We start from the raw sequence: 16,778 nt of genomic DNA, 5'->3' as shown, positions 1-16,778 counted from the left end.
CTATTCATTTCCACTCAGGTGAATAAATGTTGATTAACGACACAGGTTGAGGATACTGATCTAGTTTCTTCTCAACTGGCTTAAACTAGTAAGCTGCGAATGACATTTTCCCCTATAATACTGTCAAACACCCTCGCATTCCACCTCTATCTTTAAATTTGTCTTATATCTCGGCGAAGCTGTGTAGCCGAAGTTAGGGAAAATTGGGGTGTAAACATCAAATTCAGTTTTGGTAGCATACTTCTTTTTATGAAAATTAAACGCAATAGATTCGGCAAGATGTTACATAATTTAATTTTGGTGCAAACTTTTAATTAGCTGCGATGTACAATGTTATCTAGAGAAAAGCATTTAATTGCTCGTATTTTTTTTCGCAAGAAAGTCCTTCAAAAGTTACTCTGAAAAAAAAGAAACGAATGATGGTTACGGTGAGAAGAAACATTTTTGGGTGATTTAATTATTTAAACATCTGTGTCTCTAACGTGCTGTTTAACCCTTTTACTCTCAGAAGTAATTAACGTGTAACTTCTCCCTCTAACATTCATGCATTATCCAGCAAACGAGTGATGAGAATACTCAAACTTTATCAAACAAATCAAATAAATTAAATAAATCAACTGCCATATACTCTAAGTCAAAAGTTGTGTTGCATGTATGAAATAGTGTGCCCCTTCGAAAATCCACCTTTTTGTTAACTTTGTTAGTTTTTTTTTCTCTTTTCCAACTTAATCCACTCTGGAATAGCTTCTTCAGTTGAATCAAACAAGGTAGGGTTTGAGACCTGTTTCGGTCTGATTCAGGACCATGTACTAAAGAGATCAATGGATCAAGATACATTGTAGAACTTCTATTAAACTGAAAGAGTAGGTCTATGTTGGTTGGAGCGTAGTTTGCACTACTCCTAATTAAGCTGAAAACAACACAAGATAGTTTCTGTAATCAGTTTGTGGTGTGTTATCAATCCAGGATTGGTATTCGATGCTAAGCGTGGGTCTAAATCTCACAAAGCGTTGGTGAGGTTGAACAACCTTGAAAAGGTCTCTTAGCTTGCCAGATGACTCTTTAAATTGATTCTCCTTCTCTTCCAAGCCCCCGTCCTTCCACAAACAACAACAATTATTAAAACAAAGACACACTTGGTAGCAAATAACATTAATTTAATGTTGTCTCTGAGGTGTATTTTATTTCCCCTCTACAATGTCACTTGATTGCTATAAATAATGCACAAAATGAAGTGCTTGAGTGTTAGAGAGAACTAAGCAGCACATCCTACTCTAGACCTGATAACCTTGATTCTGCAGTTTTTATGTCTTCAAAAACCAAGTCCATTCTTTCAAACGTATCCACCACAAGGGCATAAGTCTGATGAAACACACAACATACAAGACATTAAAAAAATTTTAAAATTTATCTAATACAAGTAAAAATAATTTGAAACAAAAAAAGGGCTGGAATTCACACCCATTGCACGAAAACCTTTAAATGAGGATCACTGCATGCCTTTCATTGCCATGATTCTATTTCACTGTACTTGTTGAAAGACTATCAAGAACTAGATTTGCTAAAATGAATATGGCTTGTGACAAACTACTCCTAGTAACAGGTAAATTTGTTGTTTCTTTCATTCATTGGCGGGTTTAAACCAAGAGAACTCTGAACTGTAGCACAAGTAATCAATATATTTAACAACAAGTACAACCAATCTTCAAACCTGCGTAAAAAGTTTCTCCTTGTACTTTGCTTCTAAGACGGGGTCGACAGTATTTTCAATTGTTAATCCCTCCACACTGACTGGGGTCTGAAACACGTGAAAAATAAATCAAAATCCATGTCTCAGTACATCATATACCACAAACTTTATTTTCAATTTTCATTCAACTTCTGTGGAATTTCCAGAAGATTATCATCCTCTGAATAAGCTGTCACTAAAGTGACATGTCGCCCGATATAGACAAGCAGTTTAGCAGTCGAAATGTTGTTTGTCACAACAATCGATAGTCTGACTCAACAACGTGAGACAAATGATTAGACGTTGATTTAACTATATAATCATAATGAACATAGCTGCATGTTATGTGCTTTTCTGAGCAATTTAAAAACTGAACAGCTGTATTTTTATTCTCAGGTAAATAACATGTAACTTATCAACTGACTTTGACAAATATCCCATTAACCAACTGATCACAGGAAAGAGATTAACAATACATGAAATGTTTTTTGGAGGATTATTTGAACATTCAAGGAAAGTTTAGTGGTTTTCCATGATTCTATGGAAAGAAAACAAACTATTTTAAATTGCAATAAATGCAACCTAGACAATTTATAGTACTGAAAGAGCTTAAAAACAAAACAGTAAACTAAATATGAAAATTATTTCGATCTAAAATATTAACTTTTTTTTTCTGAGAAAACTACTTTAATTCCTAGGATTAAGTTGCAAAGGAATTTAAATTGCCAAATTGTTTAACGAAAAAAATAAAGGAGGACTTTCTCATCAAATTGTTAGATATTTCTGAACCAATAAGAAATTTCTCACCCCAGTCCTTTCTGCGGCAGCTTCACTGAGAGCTGATTTGGACTGTGATGATGGTGTGCTAGTACCTATCAAGGGAAAGAGTTGAGATGAAAACTGTTCTGAAGACATATTGCACTCGTGTTGCATGAAGAGTTCCATTGTTTATACCTTATATGATTGTAATTCAGTACAACTAATTAATGGAAAAATACTGTAGGCTTCAGCCTAAGCATGTTTCTTTTTTTTTTCTTTTTAATTGAATTATCACAATTTAATAAATTAAATATTGTCACCTCTTCCTGATTTTTTGGCTGATAACTTGGAGCGTTGGGTGGAAGTTGGACGATCCTTGCAATTATGCAACACAAAAAACAAATATAACTTGGATAAAGCTTAAACCCCCAAAAAATGTGATATAACTGTTTTAGATAATATGGTATCTTACATATCTCGATGGATTTCAAACTATGGCATACGACAATTTCAGGGTCTATGGGTTCACAAGGGCTTAAACACAGCTAGGTTCCTAGGATGCATTTTTATATTTTCCTTCCTCACAGTTAACATACAGTGTAGTCTTACAAAATGCAGTACACATTTTCTAAATAAATTTCACTAGCACTTTAAGTGCGGATTGTGTGCATTCTTTTGGTAACAAGTACACACGACACTACTAACAAACATGCCAAGATCCATTTTGAAATGATAATCTTCATGTTCATGATTTTCTTCACTCTGAAATATTTATGGCAACTGTTACAACAAAACTTAACACTAACAGTACAATTACATCAATTTCAAAATTCCTTCTCTAAATTTGAGTTTTTTGTTTGTCTGACCCAGTGGCAAAAAGTTAACTAGAGAGACTGGATACAATACACTGAATACTGAGTGATTTGTTAAGTCTGTTGGATTTCCAATTTTTTAAATCAGGCCTAGTAAAATCATTATTGACGACAAGGGTTCTCTGTAATTATGACATAGCTCCTGAACTACAGTACTGGACAAAATCTAAACTCACAATTTCAGAAAGCTTTCCTCCTCTCTTGTCTTTTTTATCTCCTTTTCGACTTTCAGCAGCTTTTGTATCAGAAATTGTTCCTTTGCGCAGTCTTTTGTCCGCTAATTAAAAACAAAAAAGCTGAATAAACTGAGCTTTCACAAATACTGTTGTTAACGCTAACTCATCAGTAGTAATCCTGACTGATCAGGATGTAAGAGACTCAAGAACACTGATCATGATTACAGCTAGGTTTCTAACCTTCCTCTTGTGAAGTATCCTCCACAAGCTCTCTCTCGGGAAGACCAAGAATGGATCGTATCATGTTTGCCTGTCCAACAATACTGTCCACCATCTCACAAAGTAATTGATATCTAAATACAGTTTTAAGATAAGTAAATACTGGGAATGGTATGGCTTTACTCTTCAAATTAAGTAACTTCAGACATGTAGTTCTTTGAAATAGGGAATATTTTGAACATAACCCAAAAGAAGTAGCCAAATTAGAAAGGAATATAATGCAGAATGCATTGAATGTACCGGAAAAGGCAACAATAAAAGGTTATATATATATTGAAAAAAGTAATTCCTTGCAGCCAATTTCAGTTGAATTAGAGGTCAAAAGGAAAAAAAACTAGCAGCAGCCTACATTTATAAATTACCCATTCATTTTCTATAATTTATTACACTAAAGGGGTATGAATCATCTATAACTTGATTTTGTACTTTTGTCTATATCATAGTAAGTGACTTAAAGTGAATAAATTTATGTTACTGGTTAATTAATACTAAAAATGTGTATTTAAGTGAAAGCATATTTTCTAATTTAAGTGAATGCATATTTAATTCATATCTAAATGATAAATACTAATTTCAAAAATAACCCCAGCTTGCTCTTGGTTGTTTTCTATGCATGATATACTCTTCTTTGTTAACAATCATGCTGTGATTAAATCTTTGAGTGGTCCCTAGTTTGCCCTCAATCTGTTGATTTTTTGGTACAGTAAATAACTCACCCTGCAGCATACATGGCTTGTTTAATAGGAGTCATTGGTGGGAATGATAAGGTTGATACAGAGCTATTGAGTGTCTGGAGCAGGCTATCACGTTGATCAGCATCTTCAATGCACATGATTTTCTACAAAAAATGAAAACAGTTAAAAATAAATTGGAAAGGGAATACATGATTTAGTTATCAAGAACTGTCTTCTTGACTGACTCAGTGACACACACTGCTGTTGCCTTGTACCACATTTTTTGTTTTTGCCCCTTTTTGATGTCATCTGTGATCTATATCAGAACAAAAGTATGGCAACATTTGTATAAAATTATACATATAGAATCTCTTTGTTAAATACACCATGTCAGAATGACTTATTATACCAAAAGTGTTACCTGTTGAAGGGACTCTATAGACAAGTCCCACTCTTCATTGTCTCCAAGCTGTGCATAAATCTGCTTCAATTCCCCAACAACCTCATCCTGGAAATGCATCTGTGAAAACACAAAAAAACCATTGATATTGAGATTTTTAATCCTTCAGTCAACCACCTGTGATTTTGGAGAAGATTATGAGCAGATTACAGTATAATGTCATCTCAATTCTGACTTCATAAAGAAACTAAAAATCTTAAATGTTGATACAGACTACTCATATTTTTTAATTTGTATCATTTCCAGTGTGTTGGGTTGGAGTGTAAATTTGATTCTCACCCCTTGATTAGCTCTTTCAAAGATCTCTTCCTCCTGAAATAAAACATTATAATTATAATTATTATGACAGGTAATTTTCAAAAGCAATTATTTTGAAAAATCCAAACAGTATATTATAAAATATGAAATTTTAATTTATAGTGGGATGGTTGTATCATTTTGTAACAATTAGTAAGTCTATTTTCATAAACTAAGCCACTAACGAGAGTTATTCCAATTTTAATATGACAACAAAAAGGGAAATGTATTGGTACATTGGTGCTAAACAATTCATTTTGTATTATCTCACAGGCATACATGTACACCAACAATGGGTTCCAATTCCTCATGGCAGTACATTTTCATGTCAACTGACATTAAACGTCAAATTTTCAGTGGGCAAAAATACAAGCTAAACAGACATTGCAAAACCCCATATGTTTTCTTTCTTTTCACTTAAACATTTCTGATGAACTGTCACTTTAAAAATTTGTAATAATTATCAAAGGCATGTGAATATGAAATACTGAAGAAAATTGTTATTAATAAAATTTCCACACTCACTAACTTTCCCAAGTACCTACATCCTCACTGACACAACTCACCGTGATATAAGCATCCACTGGGGACCTGGCTCTCTCAGGAGTACGAACACCATCAAGGATCTCTTCAAGAAGTCTTGTTGCAGTCTCCACTGCTTCTCTGTGAGCCAAATCATCCTCAATTTGCTGCCTGGCTTCCTTGTAGATGTCCTCTTCTAACGCTACACCTGCAAGTAAATTAACTTGCTGCTAAAAATGCTCTAAGAAATGTATGTGATGAGTTGTTGGTGGTAAACTGAAAAGAACAAAGCCAAGTATCAAGAGGGTTTCTTTAGACATAATTTAAAGTATCCTATAACGTTAAGTAAAAAAAAAAAAGTTGTACAAAACAGTTTCCTGATGATGATAAATGAAAGAGATTTAAAAATAAAAAGACTGATATCGGGCCACCAGCTGGTACATGTATCTTACCACCTTTTAACTGCATGACCACACTTTCATAGGACCACAATCTTTCATTATTACAGACAGCTTTTGTTAATGGCAGTAATCATGTTTTATGTTCAACAGAAAATGAGGACTGTAACTTTGGTCCATGTTCTCACCACACTGAACAATAATGATCCCTCTCCATGTGAATTGTGGTGTTTAAATTGACTAAAGCGAGTCATCTGCAGATGACGAGGTTAGCTGAAGCTTCTTACTCACAGACAACTATAACAGCAGTACTAATCCTAACACTGCAATCTACCAAACATGTGGACAAACGAGAATATTTCAGCACAACCCAGTCAATAATTATAAACAAACCATACACTCTATGATAGCCCTAATATTTGATGAAGATGTAATTTTTTTAAAATCTTATCCAACCAAATCATTCCAATCCTCCTACAGCTGACTGCTCTTAAAAAAGAAATGGAATATTCTTCCAATTAAATTTTGGTTTATTTCATAGTTTATTTGCAGTGAAATTGATTTAAAACATTTTTTAATTTCACAGCAATCTCCTTTTGGTCTAAAAACTTTTACCCCATAGGAAAAAAAAACCTAACACCAGAAATTAATGTCATTGAACCAAAAGCAAGACAGTCTTAGCAACTGGATCAAAGAAAGCCAAGTGAAGTGTGCTGGCTGACTGAAAAATAAGAAACATAAGCAAAAAAACCAATCTATAAATATTTACCATTTTCATTACCTCTTAGAGTGATCCTTATGGGAGCCCCACCACAAAGAGTAGGTCTTGTCATCAGTTCCCATGTCTCAGTGAAGATCCCAGCATTTGGAGATTTGAATATGAATGGGAACTTCAAAGTATCTCCTGGTAAGATTACATCACTCTTGGTGTCAAAGTAAAACCTTTGAGCATGTCCTGCAAGCTTGGTCCCCAGTACATTGGTCAGTGGAATTTTCTGTGGTATGAATGTTAGGTTAAGTAAACAAAATACCTTCACAAACATACAAGAATTACATCTGTCTGAAAGGTGGCAAGGTTTTTGATATTTGAAGGGCATTTCAGTGTAACTTTTGAAGGAAGAGTTGGCAATGAGTAATTATAAAAACAGTAAAACTGTTATGGTAACAATAAAAAGTTATCACATTCATATTGTGGTAAGCTTACACATAATTCTGTTCATTGCAGGTCTTAATTTCCTAATTCAAATGAATTCAATATCAATTTTATCATAATTGTCAAATCACTTACTGTCCAAAGCACTAAAAAAAAACTGGTCACTTAGTACTTTTTTGAAAAAGGAAAGTAACATGTATAATCCTTAATTATATGTCTGTTTATTAATTAATATGATGCAGTTTTGAAAGCTCTCTTAATTGATACAAGACTCATAATTTTCTGATAATTCTAACCACAACTTGTACATGGTAGATCATCTCACAAAGTCAGGCCTCCTATACAGAAATCAGAACAACATGACAACTGCAAGTCTTCCAGGACTCAGGTTATAAACAAGAGGGAGGACAGGTGCTGAACAATACCTTCCAAGAAAAGTACACTGCAGTCGTTCCATCATTGCAGATATTTAGGTGAGAAGTGACCCTGTCTCCAACATTGGAATCAAATATCACGCGGCAAGCCACCCCTGCTTTCTCACTGCCTCCTGACCTTGGACCATTCCACTGAGCTGTGTGACCACCAATTGATAATGATGGTCCAAATATTGGCTGAGGTACAACATCAGCGATATTTGCCAAAGGGTCCCTAGGAATAAGCAACTCATGTTAACAGTAATATGAGAACAAACATGGACTAAATATAAGTGTGATGGTGTGTAATATTTATAGCAAACTTGAGATGAGTTTTATGTTGACCCAAATAATACAGCATCTGGCTTTTCTATGGTTGGGTACAATGATGCTATATCTAAGGATGCTATACCACAAACAAAATTTTCTTTGTTTCTGCTTGGTTCTTGTGTGTGTATTAATCTTTAAGATTGATACATGCATGTACATGCAGGAAATGTGTTCCTGTTAATCACAACAAGTAGTTTTATGTCCTTAACTGCTTTTAATTCCATCCCAATTGGCATGGAGCTATATCAGCAGAATTAAAAGCAGTTAAGGACATAAAACTACTTGTTGTGATTAACAGGAACACATTTCCTGCATGTACATGCATGTATCAATCTTAAAGATTAATACACACACAAGAACCAAGCAGAAACAATAAACAAACTTTTGAAATACAAATGTTTGTATTGGTTCTATCCTTGGTTAATAATGCTACAAGAAATTAAGAATGACTAACCTTTGAAGTACAGTTTCATCCATTGCTTCACTTTCCTCTTCTTCTTCCTCTTGAACTATGGACATCATGTCGAACTTGAATGAATGCTGAGGCTGATTTGTTCCAATCACTTCAAGATCATCAATGTACTGAAAGAGAAAAACATGATTAGCATTTGCAATAGAGGAAAACCTGGCAGCATTTAACACTTACTAAACTATTAAAAAAAGTGTACGACAGATGGAGAACTTTGCAGAATGATTGCATAATATTACAATAACATATGTTTCATACACTGATCTAAAGGTACACATGCTCACAAAAAGTGATTATAATAAAGTAAACTGGACTGCAGTTTGGGCAACAGACTGAAGTACAAAATGTAGGTCGAATAACCCAACAGCATCAGCCTTATCATTACAAGATTTCTTTCAAATGGAACAATCCACAGAACAAAAGAAGGGACTTCCTAGCACTTCATACAGTAGAGTTTTTTACTATAGTATAGATTAGCCATCTACATAGGACAACAGTTGTGTAAAATTGATATCCATGACATGCAAAAACCTGGAAATGTCAGAGACAATACTGCAGCACCTTGCTTCACTTACTGGTTGGTGTGGGTCTAACTCATTTAAAACATTTTGAAGCTGTGTAGTTCTCTCCTGAAGATAACTAGACTTCTGCCAGGGGTAGTGCACTGATACTGACCTATGGGTGTTGGACCACTCTATGCCTAAAAAACAACAACTGGAGTCACACCGTACCACTGACTCTCAAAATTTTACAAGCTAGCCCAAAGCTCTGCTCATAGCAAATAATTATTTAACAACCTCGTCAAACAAAACCATGGACCACCAGAGATTCCTCAAAAAAATAATAAAAAGCTTCTACTAAAGAGAACATACAGAGCTACCTGGTGACAGTGAAAAGTCTGCTTTTAGTTTTAAAAAGGTGATTCCTTTCCTTCTTCCTTATACATTATCTTCTCAACATCACAGTAATTTGTTTCTTACTTTTATCACCCCTTCAAGAAAATTTCTTCACACAATTGCTTCAAATGCAGAAAGGGCATGAAAATTCAAATTGTTGCCATTAACATTGAATGGCAGCAACAGTGGTTGAACTCAGCCTTAATTGTTCCTTACCCATTTCATTCTTGATGTATATGGGTTTTCCAATGTGTTCAATGGCAGGTGGATAGCCTCGCTCAGTCTGTGTCAAAGTCATACTACATAAAGAGATGACATCAATCAATGTCACAGTCTTCTTATTCAAATACAATTATCAAACAATCATATTACTCCTCAAAGAAGTGGTGAGGCACCAAACTTAACAGGTGTCTCCTGCTTTTGTGAATGGATATCAAGTTAAACACTAAACACTTCATTCTAAGACAAATTAAAAAAAAGTAACCAAAACTAAAAGTTGTGGTTAATTGATTTGATGTAGAAGTTCAGAAAACTCCTTAGGAATACTGTCCAACAATCCGTAGAAAGGCAACCCTGACTAAAGTGATCGTAGTTTCAATGTTCTTGATCAAGCTGAGGTCAACACACTGCAATGCTCTTTTCAGGCCAGTGCAGTCCAAACTTCATTGACTTACAAGAGTGATGGTATTAATGATGATTTAAAAACATAAAGCACAGTCTTACATTATTGAAATCCATAACTTTTCATAAATTAAAGTAATCAAGCTGATTATGGAGTCTTACTTGATCCCAGTTTCATCATTTCCTATTTGCTCGGCCTGTTTCCAAAACTCACTACCAACACGATCTGCACAAAAGAATTTAGAAATTTAACAAGCAGCCTTACTTAAAGAGTGTTGCTGTCTAAACTCATCAATTCACAAATGATAATGCTTATCAGCCAAATTGGTGTAAAAAAACAAAAAAAACAAAAAAAAACATGAAATACGAAGTAAAGAAAAAGTTACTGCCTAAAAATTATTTCAACTTCTTAAACTTACATCCTTTTCCATAATCCATTGATGGGATGGATCTGTCAATGGCATACCTTTCAAAGTAAATGATAAAATAAAACCATCAGTTCTGAATATCAACTTTTCTTTTCAGCTTCAAGGCCATTAAAAAGTAATTGAGATAATTACCACTGCCAAAAATTTTCTTTTCATTTAATTGGGTTAAATGTACCTGTCTTCTTGTGTTTCTCTATAATCCTCACTTTGGTTCATAACCAACATATCTGTTGATGTGTTTAGTGCATCTAGATAAAAGAACAATGAATGAATTCAAATTAATAATATTCTAACATCTTGAGTTTATAGAAACCACAAGTCAGAGTAATGTTCAACACTAGAGGCCAGAGATATTGATAGCCTTTGTGCTTATTATTTCTTAAGAGAAGTCAGTTCATAAACCATGATAAATGATGATGGCTTGTTGACTTACTTGCTAGATGACGTTGTTGTTTCTTCCTCTGTATCATCTGTCTTTGCCAGTTTGTCAATGCATTACTTTCATTGATCTTTAATGAGAAAACAAGAAAGACATTATTAAAGACAAAATGATCCACGACATAAAAGATTTTAATTTTAATTTACATTGTGATGTATAATCTTTAAAGTTAATTTTTTAATTACGTTAGGCATAATTATGAAATATTTAAAATAATGGAGTCGGAAATTGTAAACAAGTTGTATAAATTATCTGGAAGTATTTGAAAAGAAAAACAGGCTACATGTAAATCACATCATTGGCATCTTCTCTATGTCTGAAGAGTATCATTTTGCTTTTTTGTAGGCCAACAATCATTAATCTGTTGGTGATCTGTATGCTGCAGGTAAGTTGTGGGTAACAAGATTATTGTTAGGTATTAACCTAATATATCATCCACACTTCTGTAGACAAAATTAGATGCTACATCAGATGGGAAAACAATTTGAATGATAATTCTCTGATATTATAAAATACAGTAAAATTTTTTGCGATCATGGTAAACTAGTAGCCACACATTTATATGTCAGTAGCCTATCATCTATGTGTCAGTAGCCAGTCATTTATATGTCAGTAGCCTATCATTACTTCAGATGTCAGTATCCTATCATTTATTTCAGTAGCCTATCATTTATATGTGAGCAGCCTATCAATATTTCATATGTGAGCAGCCTATACATCATTTATATGTCAGTACCCTATCATTTATGTGTCAGAAATCTATCATTTATAAGTCAATAGCCTATCATTTATTTCAGCAGCCTATCATTTATATGTCAGTAGCCTTTCATGTACAATTCAGTTGCCTATCAGTTAGTTGTTGGCTGACAGTTGGCCAACAGCCAGAAGAGGGGCTGCTCTACACAATTACCAGCCACAGTGCAGTGGCTTTTGTCAAGCCATTTAAATGCTTTACTTAAAAATTATGAAATTCTTAAATGAAACTTTTATAATATTTCAAACTTTACATGCACTTACCTTTGTTTGCCAAACATGACTGGAGAACTTATTTTCCTTTTCTGCATCTTTAGTTGATGGCCTAACTTTGCCAGCACCAAACTACAAGAATATTAGTAAGAATGTCATAAAACAAACTGGATACTTAAATGAAACACCTGGTATTGAAAGAATCGCTTTACATCTTTAATAACTTGATATCTGAATAAGGGATAACTGGTTTTATTATTATTTCATATTTTACTCCCATTAATTAAAAATAACTGTCAGAATATTCCTTCCTGACACCAGGCATGTTCTAGGGCTTTGTTGCTTTTAATGACAATACCTTGTGTCCAGAGAATGGAGGGAGATTCTGAAAAATAAAAATGAGGGAGAAACCATTCTGTTGAAGTGTAAAAATAATTTAAGATTGCAGTTACCATCAGGTAGTATGATGAATTCACTACAAACTTAACATTTGCATGTTTATAACTAAAATAAAACATCAAAATATTTCAGGGAGGAACTGTTTTAAGTGGGTCATGTCACACTTGCCTTGCTTTGCTCAAATTTCCTTTTTAAGAAACAGCAGCCTTTTTCATACAGTAACTGCTCACTAAGAGTAACACTAACCTCAATATCTCCTCTCTTAATAGCTTCCTGTTGAAAGTCTTCCCAAGATCCCAGTATGGTGTGAGTCAAAACTTGTCCATCCTCATCAAAAACTGGACCAGTTGTACCTTATTTAACAAAAGTGCAAATATTATATTGGATAATTTATAATATTAACTAAAATTAATGAAACAAACCTCTGGGATAACTATAAAAGAACTAACAATAAAGGAAGATGTCTACAAAGTGAACATTATGGCAGAGTGACATATGGTCTTGTGCAACAGAGGTAAAAGATTTTTATGGGAAATTAAAGGTATAAACATTTATTACATTTAATTTAGTGCTTTTAAGAAGTTCTGCTGTCAAGAAAGTGTCAATTGTTTAATAATGTCTACATACATGAAAAAGTTATCTAAAACATCCATAAAGAAGTGGATATTTAAAAATTATTAATCAATTATTTGCTGAAGGCAAAGTGAATATTGTTGAATAATCCTCAAGACAAAGCACATAATTATGCCTAAGGCGAATAATTTTTTTTAGTATGATTGCTTGGGTGCTTTCAAATTCTGTTGTAAAATTATTGTAAATTGAAAACTGTAAATTCTTTTACAATTGTCTGGATTACTCATATTGAGATAAGCAGTTTTCACATGAATTAAACAAGTTTAACTATTAATTCCGTCAGCAAAAACTCCATACCCTTCTTTAGAAAAGTGTTACACCAAACTTATTAGCTCCTTGTGTGCTCTTCAGAATTGTATCTTCTTCTATCATGTTTATCAAGGCAGCCATTTTGAAATTTGTGCTCCTGCTATAATCACCAGGAGGTGAGTATTGCAAGATACAATGTAATCCTCAACCAATCAGAGTGCACACATCTCTATAATCACTGGAGCAATAATTGCTCCAGTGATTATAGAGATGTGTGCACTATTATACAAAAGACATTTTCTAGATATTGCCTTACCAATAAGGGGAGTAGATACTAAAGGTGCATCTGAAGGAGCTGGTCGTGCAACAGTCATACTGAAAAAAAAAAAAAAAAAAAGAACTCCTTTAACCCTGGAATAAGAAAATTTGCTTTTTGTTACACACAAAATGATGAAATGTTTTTCTCACTTTCCAAAATGTACATGTCTTTGCTAATAACCTTGATGTCCAAAACATCATTATAAATCATAATTGTTAACCTTCTAACTCCCATGAGTGACCAAGACAGAATTTCTCCTTACCATATCATCACAATATCAAGCAGACAAGTGATGAGAATAAAGAAAAATATTAATGAGGGGATTATTAGTTGATTCAAAACCAAATTCTCCAAACTTTTATCTCAAGAACTATATAGCAGTCAGTAAGGAGAACTACTAATGAGATATTGGGAGCTAAAGGGTTAATGTAACACAATTAGTCTTTTAATACCAATTATCTTGTATCTGTTATTCAAAGAACACTCTATATCATTTCAAAGATGAGATATTATATGACTTATCTGAACTTTTCTCATAAATTCTTCTTTATCTTGATCAGATCTTGAAGAATTTTGAGTTCCTTTTTTTTTTTTTTTTCAATAGTTACATGTCAATGTAATTGCTAATGCAAATACCTCTTTCCCACAGGTTGATTCTGCTCCACTGAGGGCTTGAGTCGTGTCTTTCGCACCACGAGAGTTCTTGATGGTTTTGGGACTGCTGGTCTCTTAGGAGGATGGACCTGTTAAGTCAGGAAATGACCGTTTGATCCTTCAAATGTTCCAGAACATATTGGAGTAGACAAGAATCAAGTTCATTTACAATGAAAATAATTCAACTGTGTTTTCTTTAACTTTCTGTGACAAAACTTGTGGCAGTTGTTATTTTGCCAGACAACCTGAAAGTGTACATCCTTCATTTCCAAGAAAGATTACTATAAATATATGCACATGCAAGTCTTCATTATTTCATTTCTTCATTATCATTCACTAACTGGACACTGAAAGGTTGATCTAACCTTACTGTTCTTTGTTTGCACTCATTATGACTTTTGCTTATAAACAAACATGAGCAGCTTACTGCACACCTTCACCGAAGACGACCCTTCAACATCATAACATGTCAAGGCCACAGCTACCGCCAGAATTGTAGAACGACTAATGTATGTAGTCGGAAAGGATTTAAATCAGTGATAAGTGTTAATTACCAGGGAAAAAAATATGCTTCACCTGATAATTGCAAGGAAGAGTCTCAGTAATTGTATTATTTATCAACATGGGGAATTTCCAATTGAGCAGGACAAAGCTTACCACTTGCCAACTGGAAGTAACAAGTTGACAGTTTGAAGCAATGACCACATCTTGGAGTCTCAAACTCATTTTTCTCTAAATTATAGCATGCTTCCTTTCAAATGTTTTTTTTTTAACTTTAGTAAGTGAAGCATGCCTTAAACAAAATTTTCTTTATTTTTCCTTTACCTTTTTCAGTTCATCCACATTGATTGCCAGAGAATCAATATCATCTCCACTTATGACCTTCCCAACAGATGGTCCTGTGCATAATTCATCAGGAATGTGCACAGCAGAACCAATTGGTGAACTCATCTTATCAGGGGTACCACCATCTCTCTTTTTAGTTTTAGCACTCTTATCTGGAAAATGTCATCAAGACACTCATTTATGATATTCATTTAGAGTTTCCTCCTTTTAATAATTATTATTAGTTAACAAGTCTCACCGATGGTTTTCTGTGATCTCCACCAAAGTTGACAATCATTCTTAGTAATGACTATGTGTAACCCTCAAATATTTAAAGGAGAGTACCACCCCCCACATTAGGCATCTTTCACCAAAGATTCAGCTACAGGTTCAGTTATGAATGTACACCTTTCTCCAACTAAGTTCAGATTTGTGCAATGGACCTGTTCATGGAAAAGTTATGCCGTTTAAATAAATTTGCTTTAATACTTAAGTTCCTCACCTTGAGCAACCCCTACATGTATATGTCCTTTAAAAAGTGTAGAATTATCTTTGTATGATGCAAAAAAACAATCAAGTTATCCTACACTGAACAATGTACGAGAAAGCAGAGTTGTTGGAAGCATGACCAGATTTATCTTCCATAGCAATAAAAATTTTTTTGTCGTTAACCAAGTATTTTTCTTACTACAACTTCGATCAACAGAGCTCAGACGAGGGCCATACGGGATAGCTTGCATGTCCCATCTACAAGAAAATGGGCCACTCTCTTTCAACCTCTTACATGCATGCACCTCAGTCTCTCATGCATGCAAGAAGGCTTAGCGATGAAATTTTCCAATCCTATTTTTCATAAGTTTGTGATTTCAAATGCACAAGTGAAAGGAACATAGGAAGTATACACCACAAGAAGATAAAAGAAACAGTTTATGTAACCTGAGATATCAAAATGGGTTTGCGCGTCATCTCAGCGAAATTGCTTACCTGTCGATCTTGGGCGATCCTTCCTGGAAGGTTTGCTCGAAAGTTTGTTACTCATGTCGTTACCAAGTACACTGACACCGTTACACAGGGAGAACAGAGAAAGAAAATCTAGAAGCACTTCTGCTACGCTCTCGTAGCAACAGCCGCCATATTGATTGACAACAAACTAACTTCTACCGAGGGAGCGTAGGACAGTGGAATTTTGTTATCATAGAAACGAGTCACACAATTTAGACATGAAGGAGGAGTTACTTCCTCCCATACTAGCTTGTCAGCATTTTTTTTTCCTTTTGTAAATCGTGCTTTGAATTAGAGGCTAAAAGCTAACTGAAATCAGGAAATGATGTAAAATTTTTTGGCGTGCGGTTTATATCATGCAAATATCGCTGAGCACAGCCTTTTTATATGATATTTATCTCCCAATGAAAGGAACCAGCAGCAGGCAAGGACTGAAGATTAAAACAACGAAGAAGATCTTAATTATTAAATCTATGTTATCACAGAAAAGATCTCCAACAGTCTGCGAGTAAAAGAAGTTTCTTTGTTTTCATCATAACAACGACAGCTTGGAAAGAAATATTGGAAGGGGCCTGACAATTGGCAAGTATGCTTCAACTATTAACGCTTGGTTAAACGACAACAGCATATCAACATTAGTATCAAATAAAAACGCTAGCGGAAAAATTATCCAGCATAAACGTGTTTTTTTTTTTAAACTTATGGTGCGTTTTCAAAAAAAACAACTATTGACTTCGTGCATACGAGGCCTAACCTGGTATCTACTAGCTTTTACGGATGAAGCTCCGAAAAAAATAAAAACCCCTTGTACAACAC

At 34.2% G+C, this 16,778-nt stretch overlaps 1 protein-coding gene across 1 annotated transcript; it reads right to left on the bottom strand.

The window, feature by feature from the left end:
* Positions 1 to 1,136: 1,136 nt before the first annotated feature.
* Positions 1,137 to 16,101, bottom strand: LOC131771571 (MYCBP-associated protein). Its single transcript, XM_059087383.2, has 26 exons — positions 15,945 to 16,101; positions 14,961 to 15,133; positions 14,118 to 14,224; positions 13,479 to 13,537; positions 12,527 to 12,633; positions 12,240 to 12,266; positions 11,933 to 12,013; positions 10,910 to 10,985; positions 10,652 to 10,724; positions 10,468 to 10,514; positions 10,211 to 10,274; positions 9,644 to 9,726; positions 9,107 to 9,231; positions 8,517 to 8,644; positions 7,745 to 7,967; positions 6,948 to 7,161; positions 5,813 to 5,976; positions 5,229 to 5,261; positions 4,911 to 5,009; positions 4,532 to 4,653; positions 3,777 to 3,889; positions 3,537 to 3,637; positions 2,809 to 2,863; positions 2,537 to 2,601; positions 1,712 to 1,798; positions 1,137 to 1,362 (listed from the first exon to the last, which is right to left on the bottom strand). The coding sequence occupies exons 1-26, from the start codon at positions 15,997 to 15,999 to the stop codon at positions 1,270 to 1,272; spliced, it is 2,574 nt and encodes an 857-aa protein (XP_058943366.1). The 5' UTR covers positions 16,000 to 16,101; the 3' UTR covers positions 1,137 to 1,269.
* Between the last annotated feature and the right edge of the window lie 677 nt (positions 16,102 to 16,778).

The sequence above is a fragment of the Pocillopora verrucosa genome, chromosome 1 (assembly GCF_036669915.1).
Source record: "Pocillopora verrucosa isolate sample1 chromosome 1, ASM3666991v2, whole genome shotgun sequence".
NCBI lineage: Eukaryota > Metazoa > Cnidaria > Anthozoa > Scleractinia > Pocilloporidae > Pocillopora > Pocillopora verrucosa.
This window is presented reverse-complemented; position numbering and strand designations above follow the sequence as displayed.

Coding starts and splice junctions, on each gene's coding strand:
- LOC131771571 (XM_059087383.2), bottom strand. CDS start 15,999: ATGAGTAACAAACTTTCGAGCAAACCTTCCAGGAAGGATCGCCCAAGA. Junction 10,515..10,651: donor AGAGAAACACAAGAAGACAG/GTACATTTAACC, acceptor TTACTTTGAAAG/GTATGCCATTGACAGATCCA. Junction 1,799..2,536: donor CTGCCGCAGAAAGGACTGGG/GTGAGAAATTTC, acceptor CACGTGTTTCAG/ACCCCAGTCAGTGTGGAGGG.